Source organism: Lissotriton helveticus, chromosome 11, assembly GCF_964261635.1.
Source record: "Lissotriton helveticus chromosome 11, aLisHel1.1, whole genome shotgun sequence".
In the NCBI taxonomy this organism is placed as follows: Eukaryota; Metazoa; Chordata; class Amphibia; order Caudata; family Salamandridae; genus Lissotriton; species Lissotriton helveticus.
In genome coordinates, this window is record NC_136072.1 from 349288626 (window position 1) to 349309348 (window position 20723).

Consider the following 20723-nt stretch of genomic DNA (forward strand, 5'->3'; position numbering starts at 1 on the left):
TTTTACCACGCATGCCTTTACAACGCGGTTTTTACAACGCATGCCTTTACAACGCATAGTGCTTTGGGGCGCTGGATAGTGAATTGTTTAATTTACTACTCCAACTCCAGTCCCCGTGGATTGTAGGGAAGGTGTTGGATAGTAAATTAAACCTATTCCCTATCCTAGAGCGCCCCCAGCGCAATGCGTTGTAATGGTTTGCGTTGTAAAAGTTGCATCGTAAAGGCACTGCGTGGTAAAAGTTGCGTTGTAAAGGATGTTTCCCCGGCACGGGACACCCATTCTGAACATGCTGCCGTTTTCGCTGTGCCCATTGGGGTTGTGCCGCCGGGATTACCTCCCGCAAGTAATCTGACACCCTGACTGCCCTTGTTTCATCTGTACCGCGGAGCGCGGGACTGCCGGGACCACAGTCCCCAGAAGGCAGCGAGCTCTCGCGGGATTTCACGGGCGAGAGGAGAGAGGAGGATACATTGCCAAGGAGGCTCCCGCGGCACGGGAAGCGTGCGGGCTCGCCCGGGCAAAGCCCGGGCCAAGGGCGGGCCCGTCCTTGCCCGTCACAGCCCGGAGTAGACTGAACTGGGCTCTGTCTCTTGAAGCGGCCGTGATTAAAAACTCAACATTAAGTTGAACTGAAAGTGACTTTTGGGACATTTCTATTGCGGTATTATCGGCCATTGTGATTCGAATTAATCCCAGAATACCATGGTGGCTTAAAAGTGCTACGCAGGAGGATGGGGAAAAGGAAGTTGAATAAATCCGCATCGGGGAAACCTAATTCCAAGCAGAGTTTAAATAGCATGTCACTAATGATATATTTGACAGGGGCAGTGGGAGCACTCGAGAAACAAATATCTAGTATCGAGGATGCCTTGATAAAGGATAAGGAGGTCCTAAATTTGGTAGAATGTAGTGGGGTGCTCAGGCCCGTGGAAGGTTTATCTCCCGAGTTGCTTGTATCCCCTAAAATGCCAATGGTCCTGAGCAACGGTTGTATTGCTATAGGAGGAGAGGAGATCTTGTCAGATGATTCTGTTCTGTCACCTCTCCCACCATTTAAAAGAGCCTGCACTATGACAAAGAAAACTCCATCTATATGTCTGCCACCTTTGGTACATGCAACTGCGGGAATAGAAGAAATTCCCCCTGTGCAAAACTATAGATTTAAGGAAGTTATCCATAGGGTCCTCTAAAACGAAGAAAAAAACAAGTCAGGCAAGAAATAACAACAACTGTCAAAATAAACATAATTGTCAAGGAAACATCATTGTCCCTGAACTTGAGTTCCTCCTAACTAACCCAACCTCTACTATTAAGGCCCTTATTGAACCAATATAGGTCAAGTTAAACCAGATTGAGCTAAATCAAATTAAATTCATGAAAATAATAAAAGAGTTAGCGCCTGTAACATTAATGGAGGCCGAGACTCCGGGGGGGGGGGGGGGGGGGGGGAAACACACCTGCCAAGAACATCACCTATAATCCGCCTCAGGGGAGAAAAAATAAGAATAAGGCACTACAAACTGCAAGGGAAGGCAGGACAACAATGTGTAGTGGGCATGGTCGTAAAGAAGATCAAAGCGGTGTGGAAAGCCCTGATAAAATAGTCTTGGTGATCCCCCCTTCCGATAAAAGACATGCAGATAATAGGCAGGTAATATCAACTCCCCAAATGGCTCTAGAACCAACTTATTTAGATCACCCGCCAGCAGCGGCACCTTACATCGTTGTCGTGGCAAACGTTCCGTTGGTAAGGGAGAAAGATAAAGAATCTTGGGCCATTCCACGGAATAAGACCATTCACTATTTGGGCTCAAAATGTGGTTTAACAAATGAGATGTTTAGAGCATTCAAAATGGTGAGGCGAATATCGTGGGTGGTAAGAGATTAAAAAGTATTACCAGGGGACTGTGTAGTTTTAACCCTAGGTTCCCCAGCACTGGTCTGCGAAATTCTCAGTCGATGTGGGGCAAATGTGATACACAATGGCGAAATAAATGTGCTCCCTCTGGGTTTTTTCTATCGACCTTGCATGAGTGCGAGGCGATACCTACCTGGGTATTCCCCCTTACGTTAATAATCTGGGTTACAACATAGCAGTAAGAAATAGATATGAAGCATTGCATGAGCTAAAGGCTGTGGATTGACATTATTACTTTAGTTATGACATCGGTAGTCCTGCCCCAAAAAGGTATTTGCCCAAAAATCAATGCAAAGTAAGATCTAAATATGAATGTGAGAGTGGGGTGGCTGAATTTAGTGCAACAAAGACAGTACCCCCCAAGCATAGGCCACATAAAAGTTATTGTGATGTACCTAAGAAAAAATGTATTATGCAAGCTAGGAATCCAATTTTGTTTTCAACTGAAAGAAGTGAAAATGGTATGGTGGTTCCTTTTGTTTTGCCTGTCTCGGATATAGCTCCTGAAGATAGTTCTTTACAGGAGGAGAAAATGAGGGTCTTTGCAGGTTTTGGAAGTGATCTGGCTGATTTAGCTGTAACTACCCCGGGGGTGCTCAAGATCCTTTCTTGGAACATCTGTGGCCTTGAGTCAAAAGTTACAATTAATGAGTTGGGCGAATTTATTAGGAATTATGATATAATATGCCTGCAAGAAACGTGATTATTATCGGAGCGACATCTAGACGGTTATAGAACCTTCCACGTTCCTGCAATTTGGTCAACTCATGGGAGATATAAAAGGGGTATTGGAGTCTACATTTCAAATATGCTGATAGTCCAGAATATAAGCATGTCAAAATGTTCCCCCTATTACCAAATGGTTGTTGTTCATTTGCCTCTGAATGTAAAGTTATTAATTGTAAATGTTTACAACAATATTGACAAGGATAAGCATGTGAATGTGCTGAAAAGCTTAAGTGAGGACTTAATGGATCAATCTATCACTAAAGAAAGTGAGGTGATACTGATATGGGGGGATTTTAATACAAGAATTTGTAATCAAGATAAGTGTGGCGGGGGTAAAAAAGATCTAGATGAAAGTGGGCACCCAATGCACTTTGTTCACTCTGTCAGAGGGGAAGGATTTAATGATATTATGGCAACGTTTGATTTGGGATTCTCAAATATGATGTGCACCCCGACTGTCAATTTTGGTCCAACATATATTGGGCGAGGTTTTAGATCCACAATTGATTTTATTGTTATGCCCACCCGTTATGGTAACTTAGTGCAAAATTTTGCCACTCACCCAAGTGGCTTTAGTGACCATCTGCCACTTAGTGTAACTATAGTGATACCTGGTAAAAATGCAACTTCTACTGTAGAACACCTGGCATGGTCTCAAGATTTGGTGCTGGCTCACCAAAATGGATACTCGCTAAGGTGGAGGAAGAAACATCCTAAGCTGACGAACACGAATATAGTCTCAAAGGCTTTAATACCAATATGGTATTATGGATGCTGCCTTTTAGATCTTGAGCTTGGAGCGGCCAGCCCCTCCGCCGGGGGGCGTCGCATCACCTGCCAGACGGCGCAGGCGCTCCACCGAATGGCAACGCGTTGGGAGGTCCGATCCGCCTGTGAAGCCGGATGTGTCTGAAAGTCTACTGGAGAGGTAGGCTGCTCTTTCCTCCGTGGCAGTGGTGACTGATAACTCTGGGGTTCCTTGAGATCCATACGGCTGGCATTAGTTGGGTCCTTATCTGGCGCCGGAGGCAGGTTGTTCTCCGATGTGGATTGATTGCTTTTCTCAGTCCTTGTAAGTTCAACTATCCTGTATCAGGAAGAGAAGTCTTCCATGATGGCGCCATGTTCCCCTGCTAGTTGGGCCTGTAAGACGAACTGCTGACACTCTGGGCGACTCTCGAGTCTCCTTCCTGTTTGTGTTTTCTTGTGTTGGGGTGGGGGTAAGCGGTTTTGCTGGGGTTTTAGGGTTGTTTTTGGGGCTCCACACCAGCTCTCCGACAGGCAAGGCGAGGACTCGGATTGTGGACAGTACATCATTATCTGCTTAGACCTACTGGCATTGAGTACCACATGAGCTATTCCCTTTCCTTTGGGTGTTATGGGTAGGGAGTTAAAAATAGTGAGCCTGAATGTTCGGGGCTTAAACAGCCCTGTCAAGCGCTCGGCCATTCTTTCCCTCTTGGAAAATGCGGGGGTGATGTGTGTCTGCTGCAGGAGGCTCATCTCCTTTCTAGGGATACTAAGCGGATGAAAGAAAAGCGCTTTCCCCTATAGCTAAGGTCCTCAGGTCTGGTTAAGAAACATGGGGTGATGATCCTCTTTAGCGCGCGCGCACACTGCAAAGTCCTTTCTCAGGTAGCTGAAATTAAGGATAGGTTTTTAGCTGTCCGCGTCCAGTGGGGGGAGACGCAGCTGACTATAGGATCACTGTATGCCCGAACGAACGACAAGAGCCCTTTTTAAGGGTGGACCTTTCTGAGGTTTTAGAGTCTCCAGATGCAGCGATCTTAGTGGGAGGGGACTTGAATGTTGCGATAGACCCGGTGATGGACAGGTCTGAGCAGAGGTCTCACCAGTCGGGTGCGATGACGCAGGGGGGAGGCAGTGGCTCCTTGAGGGAGGGTTGCATGATGTGTGGCGCGTCCAGCACCCCCTAGAGCACAATTACACCTATTATTCCGCAGAGCACAAGACGTACACCCGCTTAGATCACTTCCTGGCCACGTCCTCTCTCCTGCCTCATTTAACCGCAGTGGCTATTACTCCATGCTCACTATCGGATCATGCCCTCATCTTGGTTCTTCTCACATCCCATGCCAAGCGGCCGTCGCCGCCTGGCTGGCACCTCCGTGACTCCCTGTTACACTCGGAATCAGTAGTCACACGGGTAAGAAATACTATCATCAACTATCTTGCAGATAATGACCGGGAAAATACATCCCTGGCATCGGTATGGGAGGCATCCAAACTAGTGGTGCGGGGGAGTTTATAGCGCTAGCGGCAACATATTTGCGATTGCGCAAAGAAAAGCACACTGAGTTGGAGAAGGAGGTGGGTGCTCTGGAGGTGATGCATAAGAGGACGGGGGCTCGAGAGTTTGGAGGGAGTTAGAGACAAAGCGGCGCATGCTGAAGCATTTCGATTTAGATAGAGCTGCCCACGCCCTTCTGCGCTTGCGACACAAATTCTTCCTTAGCGGGGACAAAGGGGGGAGGATGCTAGCGCATAGATTGCGGGCGCGAGCTCAGTTGACGGCCATACAATCCATTAGAGACCCTCAGGCAGGGGAGCATACTACTGATGCTCTTATCATGGAATCCTTTTGGTTGTTCTATCAGAACCTATACAGGGGGAGGCGGTGGACTTAAGGGGAATGGCGGATTACTTGGCGTCTTATGACATTACACCTCTTTTTCGGACGTCGGCTGACGCTTTAGCACCGCGATCTGCATAGAGGAGGTCATATCTGCGATTGCTCGGTTGAAGGTGGCTAAGTCCCCGGGGCCAGATGGCTTCTTTGACATATTTTATAAAACCTACTGTGTGGAGCTGGCTCCTCTTTTATCCCGCCTATTCAACTCCTTTCTAGATACTGGAGAGGTGACTCTCTCCATGTCAGAAGCAGCGATTACAGTTATTCTTAAACCTGGGAAGGACCCTAAAGACTGTTGCTCGAATAGGTCGATCTCTTTACTCAATGTTGATGCAAAACTCTTTGCGAGTATCCTAGCGGCGAGGCTCAGCCCACTGATGAACGGAACCATTGATCCGGATCAGGCAGGCTTTATTCCAATGCGGTACAAAAGGGGGTGGTGATGGACGCTTTATTCCAACGCGGCAGTGGGGGGATAATATCAAATGGCTTCTCCTCTCACAGACCTGGTCCACCGATCTAGAGATCAGGCCTTCTTTCTTTCCATTGACGCTGAGAAGGCCTTTGATCGGGTGGACTGGGACTACCTGTTTGCAGTTCTAAAGGCCTTTGGGATGGGCGACAACTTCGTGCGATGGGTTAGTGCATATATGTGGCCCCTAAAGCGGCGGTCCGAGTGAATGGGTGCAAATCAGCCCACTTCCCCATCACTAGAGGGGCACAACACGGATGTCCCCTATCCCCGCTGCTTTTTGCGCTCTATATGGAGCCTTTTGCTCAGCGCATACGGTCGAATGTGGGTATTGCAGGGATTAAGTTTGGGGCTGATATTCACAAAATTAGTTTATATGCTTATGATGTTATCCTGCCGCTGACTCAGCTTCACTCTTCTCTGCGCTACCTATCATCAGAGCTCCTCGAATTTGGAAAGTTTGCGGGGTTCAAAGTTAACTTCTCAAACTCACAAATTCTTAATGTCTCTATACCCGATGCGGAGGTACGAGATTTGCAGCTGGACTTTGCTTTTCAGTGGGTGCATTCTTATATTCAATACTTGGCTATCCGGCTGACCTCCTCCATTGCTAGCATGGTCTCCCTTAATTACAAACTATTGGTTGATCAAACTGCCAAAGCACTTTCGGACTGGTCCCGCCTCAACCTGTCCTGGTATGGGAGGATGGCGGCGGTGAAAATGACGGTGCTACTGCATGTTCTGTATCTTTTCCAAATGCTTCCTCTGAATCCCCCACCGGGCACTCTTCGGAAACTTAAAGGGCTTCTTAATAAATTCTTGTGGAGCAATAGGCGACCACGGCTTCCATTATCCCTCATCACCACGCCAAAGGCCGCGGGTGGGCTGGATTTTCCCTTGCTGAAGGCTTATTTTCAGGCATCCTGTCTCCAATACATCACGGAGTGAAATAGGCGCTTGTCCAGCAAACATTGGAACTTTATGGATCAGACGGTAGCGGGCAGCAATATCTGGCGCGAGCTGTGGCTGCCGCGCAAGCACAGGGCTTGGGGCCTTTACTCTTCCCCAGTGACCTCCCTGACTTTGAAGGCCTGGGATCACTTAGCGCAGCATAATGGTTGGACTACGGTTCCCTCCCCGATGACTCCCATTGTTGATAATCCTGATTTTCCAGTGGGGTGTGCGTCTCCAGTCTTCCACCGCTGGCGGGAGTATGGCTGTAAAAGGGTGGGTTCCCTCTTTGCTCTAAATGGCCTGATCCCTTCCCCCAATTGTGTAAGGAATACTTCCATCTGCCAGAGGCCGACACTTTTCACTAGTCGCAGTTAGCGCATTGGGTGACTCATCCACCTAACGTCACCTCCATGTCCTGCCCCTTCACTACTTTAGAGAAATGGCTAGTCTTCAAGAATGATGACTGTGGCTTATATCTGAACTCTATGCGATGATTCTCTTACACCCCAAGAAACAGCGTACAAAGGCGCAGGTTCGCTGGGAGACGGAGTTGGGGCACACTTTGACAAGTAAAGAATGGGAGCACATCTTTTACAGCGTACACCATACTGCCTGTAACACTGCGGGTACTGAATCTGCATATAAAGTGGCCGCTTATTGATACTATACACTGGCGCGCATCAAGGCACGGGATGTGGCGAAGTCAGGTCTCTGCTGGCGGGGATGTCACCTTTCGGGTACTTTGGTACATCTACTGTGGAATTGTCCGCAGTTGGTGCGGTATTGGAAAGCGGTTTTTGATGACCTAGATGATGTCTTCCTGATTACATTCCCCCGAGCACCTGAGTACACGCTGTTGAGGCTCCCTCATCCTAAATCCTTTTTGCTGCGCTCGCTGAGGGGTAGACAGATTGCATTGGCTCTACTTGCGGCTCGGCAGGACCTTTTGGTGCAGTGGGATTCCTCAGCTACACCTGATCCGAGGTATTGGCTCCAAAGGCTTTGGCATCTCTTGGCTATGGAACGCCTTTTGTTGGGCCTTGATGGAAAGGGTTCTGAATATGCGAAGCTCTGGGGTGCATTCATATACCTCCTTTCTAAAGATCTGAGGGAGGTCACGTACCCGAAGTACCTACAAATACTCCAGCTCATTCCTTTGGAACCTGTAGGAGCCACTAATGTTGCCTGAGTGGTAGTGGGATGAGCTTGAGGGTCTTGGAGGGTGGACGGTGGAGCTAGAGGCTAATGTGGAGCTGAGTGGGAGGGGGTTAGGGGGTGGAGGGTTGGGGTGTTTGTCTACTTTATTTGTTTTTTCTGATAACAGTGGTATCTGCACAATTGACTTGGCTGTCCGTGATGGCTCGAAATCTCTTTCGCAGGTTCGCCCTCCGGGTTGTGGTCCCATATGCTGTGTAAAGAGAAGAGATTACGCTCTGCCGGCGATTGGATGTATGCAGCTGAGCTGTGTAATAAGATGTTTTACCACACAATAAAAAAGATTGATTCTAAAGTACTACAGCATGCTGTTCACAAACCTATAAGTGTAAATCGCCACCTGCTCCTCTCCCAACTTTTCTTTGGGGAAATAGTCACACAGGTAAGTTCACTATGTAGTAGTGAATGTGGAAGGGATCAGGGGGAGTGGCTGAAAAAATGGGGGATACTCACTACTAACTGGAGGGGTTAAGGGAGGGTTAAAGATATGTTCAGAGAGGGACCGGCATCCACCCACAAAAAAGTAAGTGTATTGATGTTCACAAACTGCACTTCTAAAGTAACTACAGCCAAACAGGGGACCAAAACAGCTGTGAATTACTCCAGCTCAGATCCACCATAGAACATAATGAAGGTAGGGACTTAAATAAAAAACTACTACAGCTCTATTAACTTGTACAACCTATCCATTTTGTAGGTCAAAATGAAATATTTTTGCGACTCGCAATTTTCAAATCGCAAAATGGAATGTATTAATATGTCTCAGACACATTTAGCGATTCCCAATGGAGTCACAATGACCTCCCTCATCAATATTCATGAGGCAGGTCACAATTTGCGACCCATTGGGAATAGACTACAATCACAGGTATAGAGGCCTGCTGTACACAGCAGACGACCTTGTCTGTGTTTGTTTTTAAATAAAGAAACTTATATTTTCCAAATGCCACCCGTTTTCCTTAAAGGAAAACAGGATGCGTTTAAAAGAAAAAAATTTAAAGATTTCTTTTAATTTTTTAAGGGCAGGCAGTGGCAGAACTCCCTGTTTGTAGGCTCTTTCTTTCATGAATGCTGTTCCTTTGATCATTTCCTACAACCTAGCTTGAGAAATCACTGGCTGTCCTTTGAGAAGGATTACGTCCCCCACTGGTCCAGGTTCTACCAGTTTCCACTCCTTAAAAAGGTACAAATAAGTGCAATTTCTGTCTGCTTCTGGTACACACTGGCAATCACGGGAAAGAAAAAGATCAACTTTCATAATTCCTTATTAAGAGCAGGCATTTTCTCTTAATCCAAATAGCGATAGTGTCTCCAGGGGGTCCAGCGGAATAAGGCATAGATGTTTCCTACAGGAAGGCTCATAGAGGATGGCCACCTGTGATCCTCTAACCGTACTGGTTAAAACATGTTGCCTTTCTACTTCTATTAACACCTCTATTTTAGCTCCGACCAGAACTCTGACATTGGTTTGATCTTCTGAGATTTTACATCCTTCACCAGATTATCTGCATTTTGCATCTCCATCCATGTCTGACGTTGGGTTTCAGGGAGAATTAGTTAAAAAGAAATTGAAATGAAATTGAACAAACCATGAAGAATATGTTACCTGAAGTAGGAGAGATGGATCTGGTAATGTGAATGGGTAGAATGAGTGGCTATATTGACATGGAATCCAGCACTGGTCTGTGAAGGAAGGTATTAGTGGGATGATCAAACAGGAATGAATGAAAGGAACAGAATCAGATAGAATGCTGGGTAGACATAAAATATGAGATTGTAGGAGTGTGGTGGAATCGAAGAGTACCTAACAAAGCTAGGCACTGTGGCTCTACTGCTGGAACTGATGCCACCTACACTCTGCACACTGAGTGTAGACAGGTGCATCTAACATGGATGCAAGCAAAGTCAGCTGGGTCAAAGAATGGAGTAAGCAGGTCTCGCTAGCTAGGCTGTTTGCATTGCCCACCAGTTTTGGTGGAAGACCACTAAACAGGGACAAACTGGAGGCCCATTCCCAATGAACTACAACCACGTATACAAAGATACTATACTATGTAATTATGACACAAGAAGTGGAGGAGAAACGTTCACCTATTTTCAGTGTCGAGAAATGGTGGCTCCTGGGTGGAAGAGTAAATTGAGTCACAAGAGCACCTGAGATTCCCATCAAAGCAAAGGCCAATGAACAATACCACACAAGAACTGTACAAAAGAAACAGTTTAGAATATCCCGCACATTACTGTAAATGCTAAATTACAATCTGTGGATTACTTGCAATGTCATGTAGTGATTATGTCTAATGCTCTCAGTTTTTTGTTGTTGTTTTTATAGCTAAATGCAGATAGAAAATAAAGTATTTTCTATCTGTATTTATTTTTAAATGTGTATACATTCAGAAAGTAGGATTTCTTGTAAGTGGCTCCCCATGCTGTCTTTCATAAATTTCAGGCCAACGGCAGAGCAGATAGACAGCATTGGGAGATAAAAACATAATTTCCTTTGCAAAAGACACCCAGCTCATCCTCTCACTTACATACGACCACACTGCCACCTGAACCAAGCATCCCTGACTGGAAGAAAAACAACTGCCTGCAGCTGAACACAGATAAGATAGGAGTAGTGATCTGAGGCAACAGCATCAACACATGGAATGACGCCTGGTGGCCATAAGACCTAGGACCCTCACCCACTCCGTCGGACCACGCCAGAAACCTCTGAATCATCATTGACAAAAAGCTCACCATAAAATCACAGATGAATGCCGTCTCCTCCGCCTGCTTCCTCACTCTGCGCATACTACGTAGGATCTTGAAGTGGCTGCCCCTGCACCCAAGGAGAACCGTGACACAGGCCCTCATCACCAGCTGAATGGACTACAGCAATACTCTCTACATAGGAATTGCCACACACCTCCTACAGAGACTTCACACCATACAGAACGCTGCAGCCAGACTCATCTCGACCTTCCCTGATGATCCCACATCACTCCCTACCTCAGGCAACTCCACTGGCTCCCAACACAAAAGAGATACCACTCATTTCAAGCTGCTGACAAACACACATATGGCTCTAGACAACCAAGGACCCGTCTACATTAACAACCACCTGAACTTCCGCCAACAGTTGAGAAGACTACTCTCCTCCTCCCTATCACTTGCCCATACCCCCGCATCTACCAAAGCAGAAGTGTAGGACGCTCCTTCTCCCACATCGCAGCAATGACCTGGAACAGAATACCTTAACAAGTCTGGGCCATCATCTCACTTCCAAAATTCTGATTGGTGCTCAACACCTAGCTGTTTTAAATGAACCTCCAGGACCAGCAAGCACCTGGATACCCTATTGGGTGATTAGCCACGCTTTATAAATCCTGATTGCTTGATTGAAAAACAGGATGATATTCCCTTAAATATGGTCATATGTTAAAATATATTTGTAGTGTAATGCTACATTTTACCTGTAAGTGCAATGTTTAATTACGTGTCACTTAATTTACTAAAACATGACAAGCATCAATGTATGAGTGCATGTTTATAAATTAAATAAATGCGGAAATATATCACTTTACAACTTACTTTATTTTCAAAATAAAAAAAACATGGCGAAAAACCAATAAAATGGGTCAAAAATGTATATGGGTAAATTCAGGTGTTAATGTTAAAAAAAATGATATCATAAAATCGGAAGCCCTAATTATGGTATTGTATGTTAGAAATGTTTTGTAGAGCGCTTATTCACCGGTTGGTTTCTTGGCGCTAATGAGGCAAAGGGATCACCAGTCCGAGGCAGATCATTCATAGGCGCATGTGAATAGCCATGTTTTGGGAGATTTCCTGAAATTGATCAGGTTTGTGCTTAGTCTAATTTCCAGTGGAATGGAGTTCCATAGTCGAGGAGCAAGGGTCGCAAACCAGCATCCCCCTTACCGCTTCAGCTAAAAGGTCGGAACTGCGAGGTGGTGGAGATGAGCTGAGCGGAGGTTACGCGAGGGGGATTAACGGGAAATGCGGTCGTTGATGAATTTGGGGCTGCGACCGTTTAGGGATTTATACACCAGGCAGCCAATTTTAAAGGCACAGCGCTGGGGGATAGGTAGCCAGTGAAGTTTCCTGAGGAGAGGGGAGGCGTGTTGCCATCTGGGTTGTTGGAAAATGAGTCTTGCCGCTTGATTTTGAACCAGTTGGAGTTGCCTGGTAAGACCAAGTGGGCGTACCAGGAAAGTGGCATTGGCATAGTCAAGCCGAGATAAAACCAGGGCTAAAACCTGGAGCAGTGCAGTTTGAGATAATAGCCTGCTTATTTTCCTTATTTTGCGTAGCTGCAGGAAGCAGGTGGAAATCATGGTGCCTATGTGCGCTTTGAGGGACAGGTCATTGCTAATGGTGACCCCAAGGCTTTTTACTGAGATGGTGGGAGTGAGGTTTTGTTTTTTTAGTTTTTTTTTTTTTTTTTTTTGCCCCCTAGAGACTAGGTGCAGTGCCTACCAGTATCAGTTCAGTTTTGCTGGGGTTCAGTTTCAAAAGATTGTGGTCCATCCATTGACGGATGAATGTCATGGTGTCTTGGAAGTCCGAGATTGACTGGGGGGAGTTGTCGATCTTGAACAGGAGTTGGAGGTCGTCAGCGTAGATAAAATGGTGACTCTTCTTTCTTTGAGGGAGCTTATTAGTGGGAGGAGGTAGAGGTTGAACAGGTGGGGGAGAGGGACGAGCCCTGTGGAACCCCAAATGTTGTTATTAGTTTAGGGGCGGTGAAAAGGCTGGTACGGACTGCCTGAGTGCGGTTGTTTAAGAAGGATTTTATCCAGCTGAATGCTGGGCCCTGGATGCCGGCCTCCTTGACACGATCGGCCAGAATGCCATGGTCGACCGTGTCGAAGGCCACCGAGAGATCATACAGCACCAGGGCCTGGGGCGTGCCTGTATCCGCTTTTTCGCGTAGGGAGTCAAGTACTGCTAAGATCACAGTTTCTGTGGAATGTGATGGTCGAACGCCGGCTTGGCTAGGGTTGAGGAAGCCTGTTCATTCCAAGAAGTTAGACAGGCATCTGGCCACATGGGCTTCCAGTAATTTGGCCATGTAAGGGAGTAAAGAGATGGGGCGGTAGTTGGCTGGTATCTGCACCTGGTTTCTTAAGGAGTTGGACTACAATGGCTCCCTTGAAGGCATTGGGTACACAGCCTTGGTCCAGGGAGTGGTTAAGGAGGGCAAGGGCTGGGTCTGGGAGAGCCATGAAGGCTGTTTTCAGTACGTGAGGGGGCAGTGGTCCCAAGGGGAGCCAGATCTGACCTTAGCTAATAGTTCGTTCAGGGTCTCCGTATCGATGGGGGTGAAGGAATCCATTGTGTGGGGGTTCCTGAAGGTGGGTAAGGCGGTTTCTTGCAAGGACTTAGGGGAAATGCTAGCTTTAATTATATTTATTTTGTTGAAAAAGTAGGTGTTCAGGGAGTCGTAGAAGGCCTGAGAAGGTTTGGGTTTGTTTAGTACTCTCTCTGGGTTAGCCAGCACATCTACAATAGTGAAGATTTCTTCGGCTGAATTGTTGGAGTTGAGGATTCATGAGGAGAAGTAAGTTGCCTTTGCTGTGGAAATGGCCTTTTTGTATTTCGTCATGGCCCTGACATAAGTATCTTTCCCTTCTAGTGAATAATTCTGCCCCCATTTCTTTCTAATTGGCGAAGGGAATGTTTTTGAGACTTTAGGTCAGGGGAGAACCACCTCTGGTCCTCATGCGGGTGAGTCTGATTTGTCTGAGTGTGGCGTGGGTATTACTGGCTACTAAGAGCCAGTTCGATAAAGATTCCTCGTGGTGGTTGATATCGTGTTTGGGGCAGGGTGGGGTGCTACTAAGTGTGTGAATAAATTTGTCGCTGTTGATGGGGTTCCATTTCCTTGCTGTGCCGCCCTTTAGTGTGCAGTGTGTATTAGTAATAAAGTGATTTCCTATTCAAACTAAACTTTTGGATGGAGAATTCTTTTTTATCCGACGTTTTATTGAGTTCTGAGTCTCTAACCCTATACCATCTCCCTGTGTACGTCTTGGACTGCTCGACTCGGCTACACTGGTTGGTCAAGTGCTAAAAGGGTATACTCGGTGTTCAATGTTATGCTCAGTATTAAAAGTAAGCCCCAGGACACTGCTGATTGTCACAACTGAAGGCCAGCAATCTCTGGTTGCTCAAGGACTACTGAAAAAGTTCCCACAAGCAGTGTGTAGCCAGATAGAAACAAAAGGATCTGATGTCTGATTCTGAGCACGTCGTGCCACACAGTCCAAGTGAAAAAAGGGAAGAGATAGTTTAATTATGCATCCACAAACAAAATGATGCTTCTCAAGCCTGCAACCCAATTTCTCCAGTTACCAGGACAATTTTACCTTACAAATACTTTAAAATGGGAAAAAAAGCTGGCTGTTCAAGCGCACTTCCCCTTTTAAGCAACACGACAAAGATTGATTTTTGAACTAATGTTAATTATTGTGAACCATTTGTACATGTTTTCAGTTTGTTATACACTTTTTGCATTTTTTTTTCTACCCGCATTTTCTCTCAATTTATTTGCTGCTTATGTCTTTGTACGTTGCACTCCAAAAGTATGTTTTTGTAGTTTATTATTTAATTGTTTGTATTGCAATCTTCATGAAACAAGTACTTGGATCTCCCCTTGCCTTTACCTTTACATATCTTCACTGCACACATGCACAGATCTGTCTACAATATACAGAAATGGCTTTCTAGGCGAGGCGCACATAATTTCCAGCCAATATGCCCCTTTGGAGTTTAATGTGAGTATGGCTTACCTTTCCTGAAAGCCCCAATAGCGGCAGAGTACTCGGGGCCCAGGTAGAGTGTAGAGTCCATCATTTCGGGTACGCGGACCAGGCTCATGGCAGAGTCCTTGAAGAGCAGGTCCTTCCCGTGAGTAGAACTGAAGAGGTGAAAAGACCCCTGCCCTTTCTTGGCAAACTTTGCCTGTTAGAGGGGTAAAATGTATTAATACATGGTGATAAGCAATAAAGCAGGGGGTTAAGGAAGACGTGGACTACAGAAAAGAATTAGGAGAAAATAACTGAAAAGTAAACCACGTTGTTGAGTGCTATCAGGTCCTGTCTTTTTAGCTTGTTTTTCTTTTCACTTTTGTAGAAAGCTAAATCTTAAGTAATAGAATGCAAAATAATTTGACTATTCCATTCACCCAAGCGAGTAAATGTTTAAGGTTAATAAAAACCTATACATTCATTGCCGAACTGACCATACTGACACTGCCATTTTCCTAGGGTGCTGCAGAGGGCAAGTTTCAGAGCTGAATCGGTTCTGTCAGGGAGACAACAATTACGTTGCTGATAAAGACGAATCTTGTTGTGATTACTTTATAACACTCTCTACGTAACCAATATGCCATAGAGTAAAGTGGGCTAAATCACAGCGCGTAACAACATGAATATTGGAACACAACAATACAACAATAATCTCCAAATTGCTTGCAAAAAGTATTATTATCTGGTTTTTTCGAGTTTTCACAAACCAGCAGGACTGCTAAATGAGAAGCGCACACAACGACGGACTTTTTGTCTGGATGTTCTTTGAATTATCTCCAGTTTTATTGATTCCCTAAAAACTCGACATAGGGCACAACATTGCTGTATCACTTTAAAGACAAATTATTTTTTTAACCTCAGCTCAAGAGGGCACAACATTGCTGTGTCACTTTAAGACAAATTATTCTTTTAACCTCGAGATTCGCCTTATCTAAGCCTTCCTGACAAGTGCAGATCTTTCTAGCAGCCTCCACTCAGTGAGGGAGGCCTTGGGATACCTCCCACTTGCTGGGCTGTCCTTTTGTCCAGAAGAAGACCCGCTATGACACCATACTAACGCATCATAAGGTTCGAAACGTCGACGATAACACATGGTTCAGCATTAACAAATCTCTTGGTGTATGGCAGTGGTTCCCAAACTTTTTCGACCTGTGGTTCCCTTGACCTAATTGGCAGTTGGCCGTGGCTCCCCATCATGACACTTTTTTTTTTACCGGTGGGGGGGATGTAAGCCCGACCTTGAGAGTACTTCCAGTATTATAATTGGTTAAGTGAGAAATAATACAAAGCTCTTGCTTACAATGAGTTCTGTGATTATACTCATCATAGTGTAAAAAAAGACAACCTACAAGCCCCAGAATGCACTTAAACGCTAAAAAGAGCCAAAGAGCAGCCGTAGGCGTGCCTGTTCTGTGCATTAAAGGAAGCTTGCATTGTTGCAAACCCAGCTGTATCTGTTTATGGTCCGTTAATAATGCTTTGAGAAACTTTCATTTATGAAAAAGCTAAAACATCTTCTATCCCCTCAGCCTTTTCGTTTCTCAACCTCTTGTTGCTGCCTTTCCTCTTCAGACATTCTTTTTCTCCCCTTTCTCTGCCTTTATGTCCTGCTTTCCTTCTCTTTCCCTTTGATTCTTTCTCACTTTGTTCTACCCTTGTGCATTCCTTCTTCCACCTGCTGCTTGCCCTTATTTTCTCAGACCGAAAGTCTTGGTGTTACTTTTAGTTTCCTGTATTTTTCTCATCCCAGAAATAAAACACACGTGGCCGGTCCAGTCTGGGGTGATTTAACAGCCTCTTCAATGCCCAGGTTGTTGCAGTCTGAGCTGCGATGTTTTGTAGGAGGTAGTAAGCTCTTTATCCATGTAATTACAATACAATTCAAGAGACTTTATTAAAAGTTTTATTATACTTACTCATTTAATTTGAGAGGCCTTACTCTTCTTGTCACTAACATGGAGAAACATTCGGAGGGAAGAATGAGAAACGTTCACGGAGGCTGAGAAGGAAAGGTTATTACAGTGACTGGGTCATTACATGTGACGGGGTTATTACATGCTTCCTGCCAGGCCTTGCTGAGGGTCAGACTGGGGCTGGGAAACTAATCCTGTCTGCAATGCAGCCTATTTCCACAGCGAGTTTGCCCACTGAAATTTTTGACTTGTAAAATTTGGCACAGTTTTTCTTCACACGAACAAAGTGCAGAAAAAGCAGCCAGCATGGAAATACACGGGCTGCTTGGGGGTCACAAGTTTGACATGTTCCCCTTCTTGACATTAAGGATTAAAGTAACTGAAAGCAAGGAGTATTAGTTTTGAAACCTACCTACTGGTTGGTCTCTGGAGAAGAGGGTCCCCAGAGGCACGACTGAACACCGGCAGGTATAACGCTCATCATTCATTTCTGCGAATATAGGCAGAGGCAACGTGAAAGCACGCGTGGCCGTGTGCTCTTAAGTCAAACCATAATTCATGATCATACAGGTGGCATTTGTAACACCCCTGTGTGTAATTTAAATAAGCTTTGGTTGCTGCCTTAAGGCTGACGGTAGCCTAGGGTGTCAAAAGACGCATCATTTTTTATTATTTGCTTACATTCTCACCTGATTACAATCTTTCTCGGCACAAGCTCTTTCCAACATCGTGCGCCGACGGCGCCCCTGGCTACTCCTAACGGCGCACTAGGGAGCCGCGGCGCACAGTTTGGGAACCACTGGTGTATGGTATTGAGCGGCTTTGCCACAACCAGAGATATTGTGTTAGTTGCTGTTCTGACCATTCATCATTTTGTATATACTTGCATATAGCTTCAGTCTTGTATATATGTACTGCACTACCTGCACTGAGCACCCGTGTCACTTTAAAACACAGGTCACTGGGGGCGTGGTTTCGGCAGTGATGTGGTGAGACACACCTTCGTCGAGCTCCGGATCCATGCAGCCTATATGAGCATTTCTTAGCGGAGCTGGGGCACTGAACTGCGATCCCGGGAGTGCTGAACATACCCTGAGTGTTGGGGCAGTGGATTGCGGGACGGCTGTGTTACAGACTGGCGGACCGTCGACGTCTCCCCGAGGAGCGGCGTCCGCCATTTTGAGCCACCCGTCAGCGGGGCCAATTCGTGCCCTGAGGCCTGCTTGGACTCCTGCTCGTGGGTCCCAGCCTGGGAGATCATGGCGGGCTGGGTCTGAGCCAGTGGTGGAGCGCTCCGGAGCGGAGCCTTGGCCCGAGGGTCGCCGCGGTTCGGAGCGGCAGAGGAGCGCTGTGGAGGGCGGAGGTGCAGCCTGGTGAGGCCCTCCATGAGAGGAGTACTGCGGCCGGACGGCGGCTGGTGCTGGGGTGCGATCCAGTGCCCGGCCTTGCTTGGTGACTCTTTGCAGGAGGCAGCAAGGAGCGGTGGGTCGGTGGGTCCGGGGCGGCAGCGTGGCCTCCCGGCCGCGGAGCGCTGCGGCCTACAGACGGCTGACCCGGAGGTGGTGGAGGGCCCAAGGCGCGGGCCGGACCTGCCCGGAGGAGAGGGGTAGGAGCGGCGAGTCCCCCCCCCCCAAGAGCAGACAGCGCAGCGGTGAGTGCTGTCCCCCGGCCCTCCCAAGCGGGGGTCAGAGGTGCCCAGCTGCGGCACACATAACACTGCAGAGGACAGCGTGGACATTGGGGAGGCGGCGTGGGACAGGCAACAGGGGCTCAACGGCTGTTTTGGGGGGTCAGCGCTGAGGTGCCCGGTGAATTGAGGCGGATCGGCGGGGCTCTCCCGGGTGAGCAGCGGAAGGTGAGCTGCGTGGTGACCCTGCAGAGGTGTTGGTGGGTCATCGGGCCTGTTGAAGAGGCGGCGCGGTGGGAGCATCGACGTTGCCTGCTGCTGTCCCTCGGAGTCATGCTCCCCGGCCTCCCTGCGCCGCTAACTGGTTGCCAGGTGTGCCCCCTTCTTGACGTGAGCGGTGAGCTGCCCTGGGGTCCTGCGGCCGGGCGCCGCCATCTTGAGGCCTGATCTGGATGGTACGCACCGCCGCTTGGTGGAGTGTGGTGGGCGCACGGGGCCCTGTAGATGAGCGCCACCATTTTGAGGCCCGGCCTAGCTGTCCCCCAGAGACTGGTGCTATAGAGCCTGCACTGCCACCTTGGGCCTGGGAAAGAGCTTGAAGTAGACTGGTGGTGCTCTGGTGGTGTGGTGGGGGCCACTACCCTTTGTGGCCTGGTGGAGGCTGGCCGTGGAAGTGCTAGTGGCGAGGACTGGGGCTCCCTTTGCCCCCTGAGTATCTCCTGTACATCGGATGGCCCTACTTCTAGCGGGGTCTGGGGGTGCTTGTGGTGCTTGAGTTGGTGTGGCAGCGACCAGGATGCAACGTCCGTTGTATTCTGAGCCCGCATTTTGAACCGATTGGCGAGTTGTCCTGGGGTCCTGCAGGCGAGCGCTGCCATCTTGAGGCCCGGCCTGGAGGTTTCGTGTTGGCGCCTTGTGGCGAGCGCCTTGGAGTCCTGCAGGGGAGTGCTGCTGTCTTAAGGCCTGATTTGGACGCCCCCCAGGGACTGGCGATGCTACAGGGGGCCCCCTCCTCTCGATTACGCTGCTGCCTTTGGCCTTGGAGGGAGCTTGAGGCGGACTGTTGGTGTGCTGGCGGTGAGAGGTGCTGGGGTCTGGTGAAGGCTGACTGTGACAGTGGCAGTGGCGTGGACTGGTGCGCTCTTCGCTTGGGCTATTCCCTGAGTGACTCCTACGTGCCGGCTGGCCCTGGTCCTGGCGGGGTCTGGGGGTGCCTTGCAGTGCCTGAGCGGGTGAAGAAGCGGCTAGGCCGAAGCGTTTGTTATATAAAGATGTTTCTTCTTGTACTGTTGGCTTGTTAATAGTACCCACGGTGAAGGGGAATTGCTGTGAGTGGGTGGACAGCGCACCCCCGGTCTGCCTAACCCGAACTCTCTGTGGGGGCTGCGCTGCTCGCTTGTTCGAGTCAGGGGCAGGGGGAGCACGTGGCTTGGTAGGGAGGGCCAGCTACTTGTATAGCAGTTCTCTGTGTTTGCTGTCTCTGGGGGTTTGGGGGCTGGCGGAGGGTCTTGACGCACTTGGTCCTCTAGATACTCCCCCCTTACTGCCCGTTAGGCTTTTTGAGGGCGGGCGTTGGGATTGGACCTTTCCTGGACACACACTATCTGGCAGGTGTAGAACACGCTGCTTGACTACTGCTGCAGACCTGGCGATGATGCGATCCAAAGGGGGCAAAGCCGAGCAAACGGCGGCCTCCAGAGGCAATTCAGTTGTGGCAATGTGGGTAAAGCCGAGGCATCGGCGCCTGTTGAGGAGCAGGCTGCTGGAGACGCACTGCCAGTGACCCAGGCCTTTATGTTCTCCTTCATGTCCGAACTCAAAATGGAAATAGGCTCGCTACATTCTGAGGTGCACTCCTGTGTACGGGAACTGCGGAAGGGGGTCACCGATCTGGGGGGCCGGGTGGATGGACTGGAGAAAACAGTCGATGCTCGTACGGAGGATCAGGAGCAACTGTGGCAATGCCTGGCGGCACTGGAAGAGCAAAATATAGAACTACAAGTCAAGCAGGAGGACCTAGAAAACCGAAGCCGCCAGAACAACCTCCGTATCTGGGGGGTCCCTATCGGGGCGGAGGGGAAGGACATCATGGCCTATGTGGCGCAACTCCTCCACGAGGTTTGGGGGGATGAGGACACTTCTCCCAGACATCCTGACACAGGTGCATTTTTTCACTGAAAAGGAGGCTATATTGAAGGCGGCAAGGGGCAAGCCAGATCTCAGCTACGAGGGGCACAAGATTCAAATTATATCAGCTCCGATATGTAACCTCTTGTCACCCATTGTTTGAGTGTAAGGATCCCCTAGTGGGACCTTGAAATCGACCCTGGCAGGGTTTCCTTTGTTTCTATTCAGCTGTTATTTTCCCCATTTCCTGCCAGTATCCTAAAGCCCCCTTTGGGAACCCCCTTCTATTTCATA

The 20723-nt window shown here is 48.0% G+C and overlaps 1 protein-coding gene across 2 annotated transcripts in view; it reads right to left on the reverse strand.

Moving 5' to 3' along the window:
- Nucleotides 1-20723, reverse strand: part of LOC144791089 (serotransferrin-A-like) — a 302511-nt gene that overhangs the window by 144656 nt on the left and 137132 nt on the right. For both annotated transcript variants that reach the window (XM_078665746.1, XM_078665745.1), the window contains exon 8: nt 14745-14916. In XM_078665746.1, coding sequence (XP_078521872.1) covers nt 14745-14916 — 172 coding nt within the window. The remainder of the gene's footprint in view (nt 1-14744; nt 14917-20723) is intronic.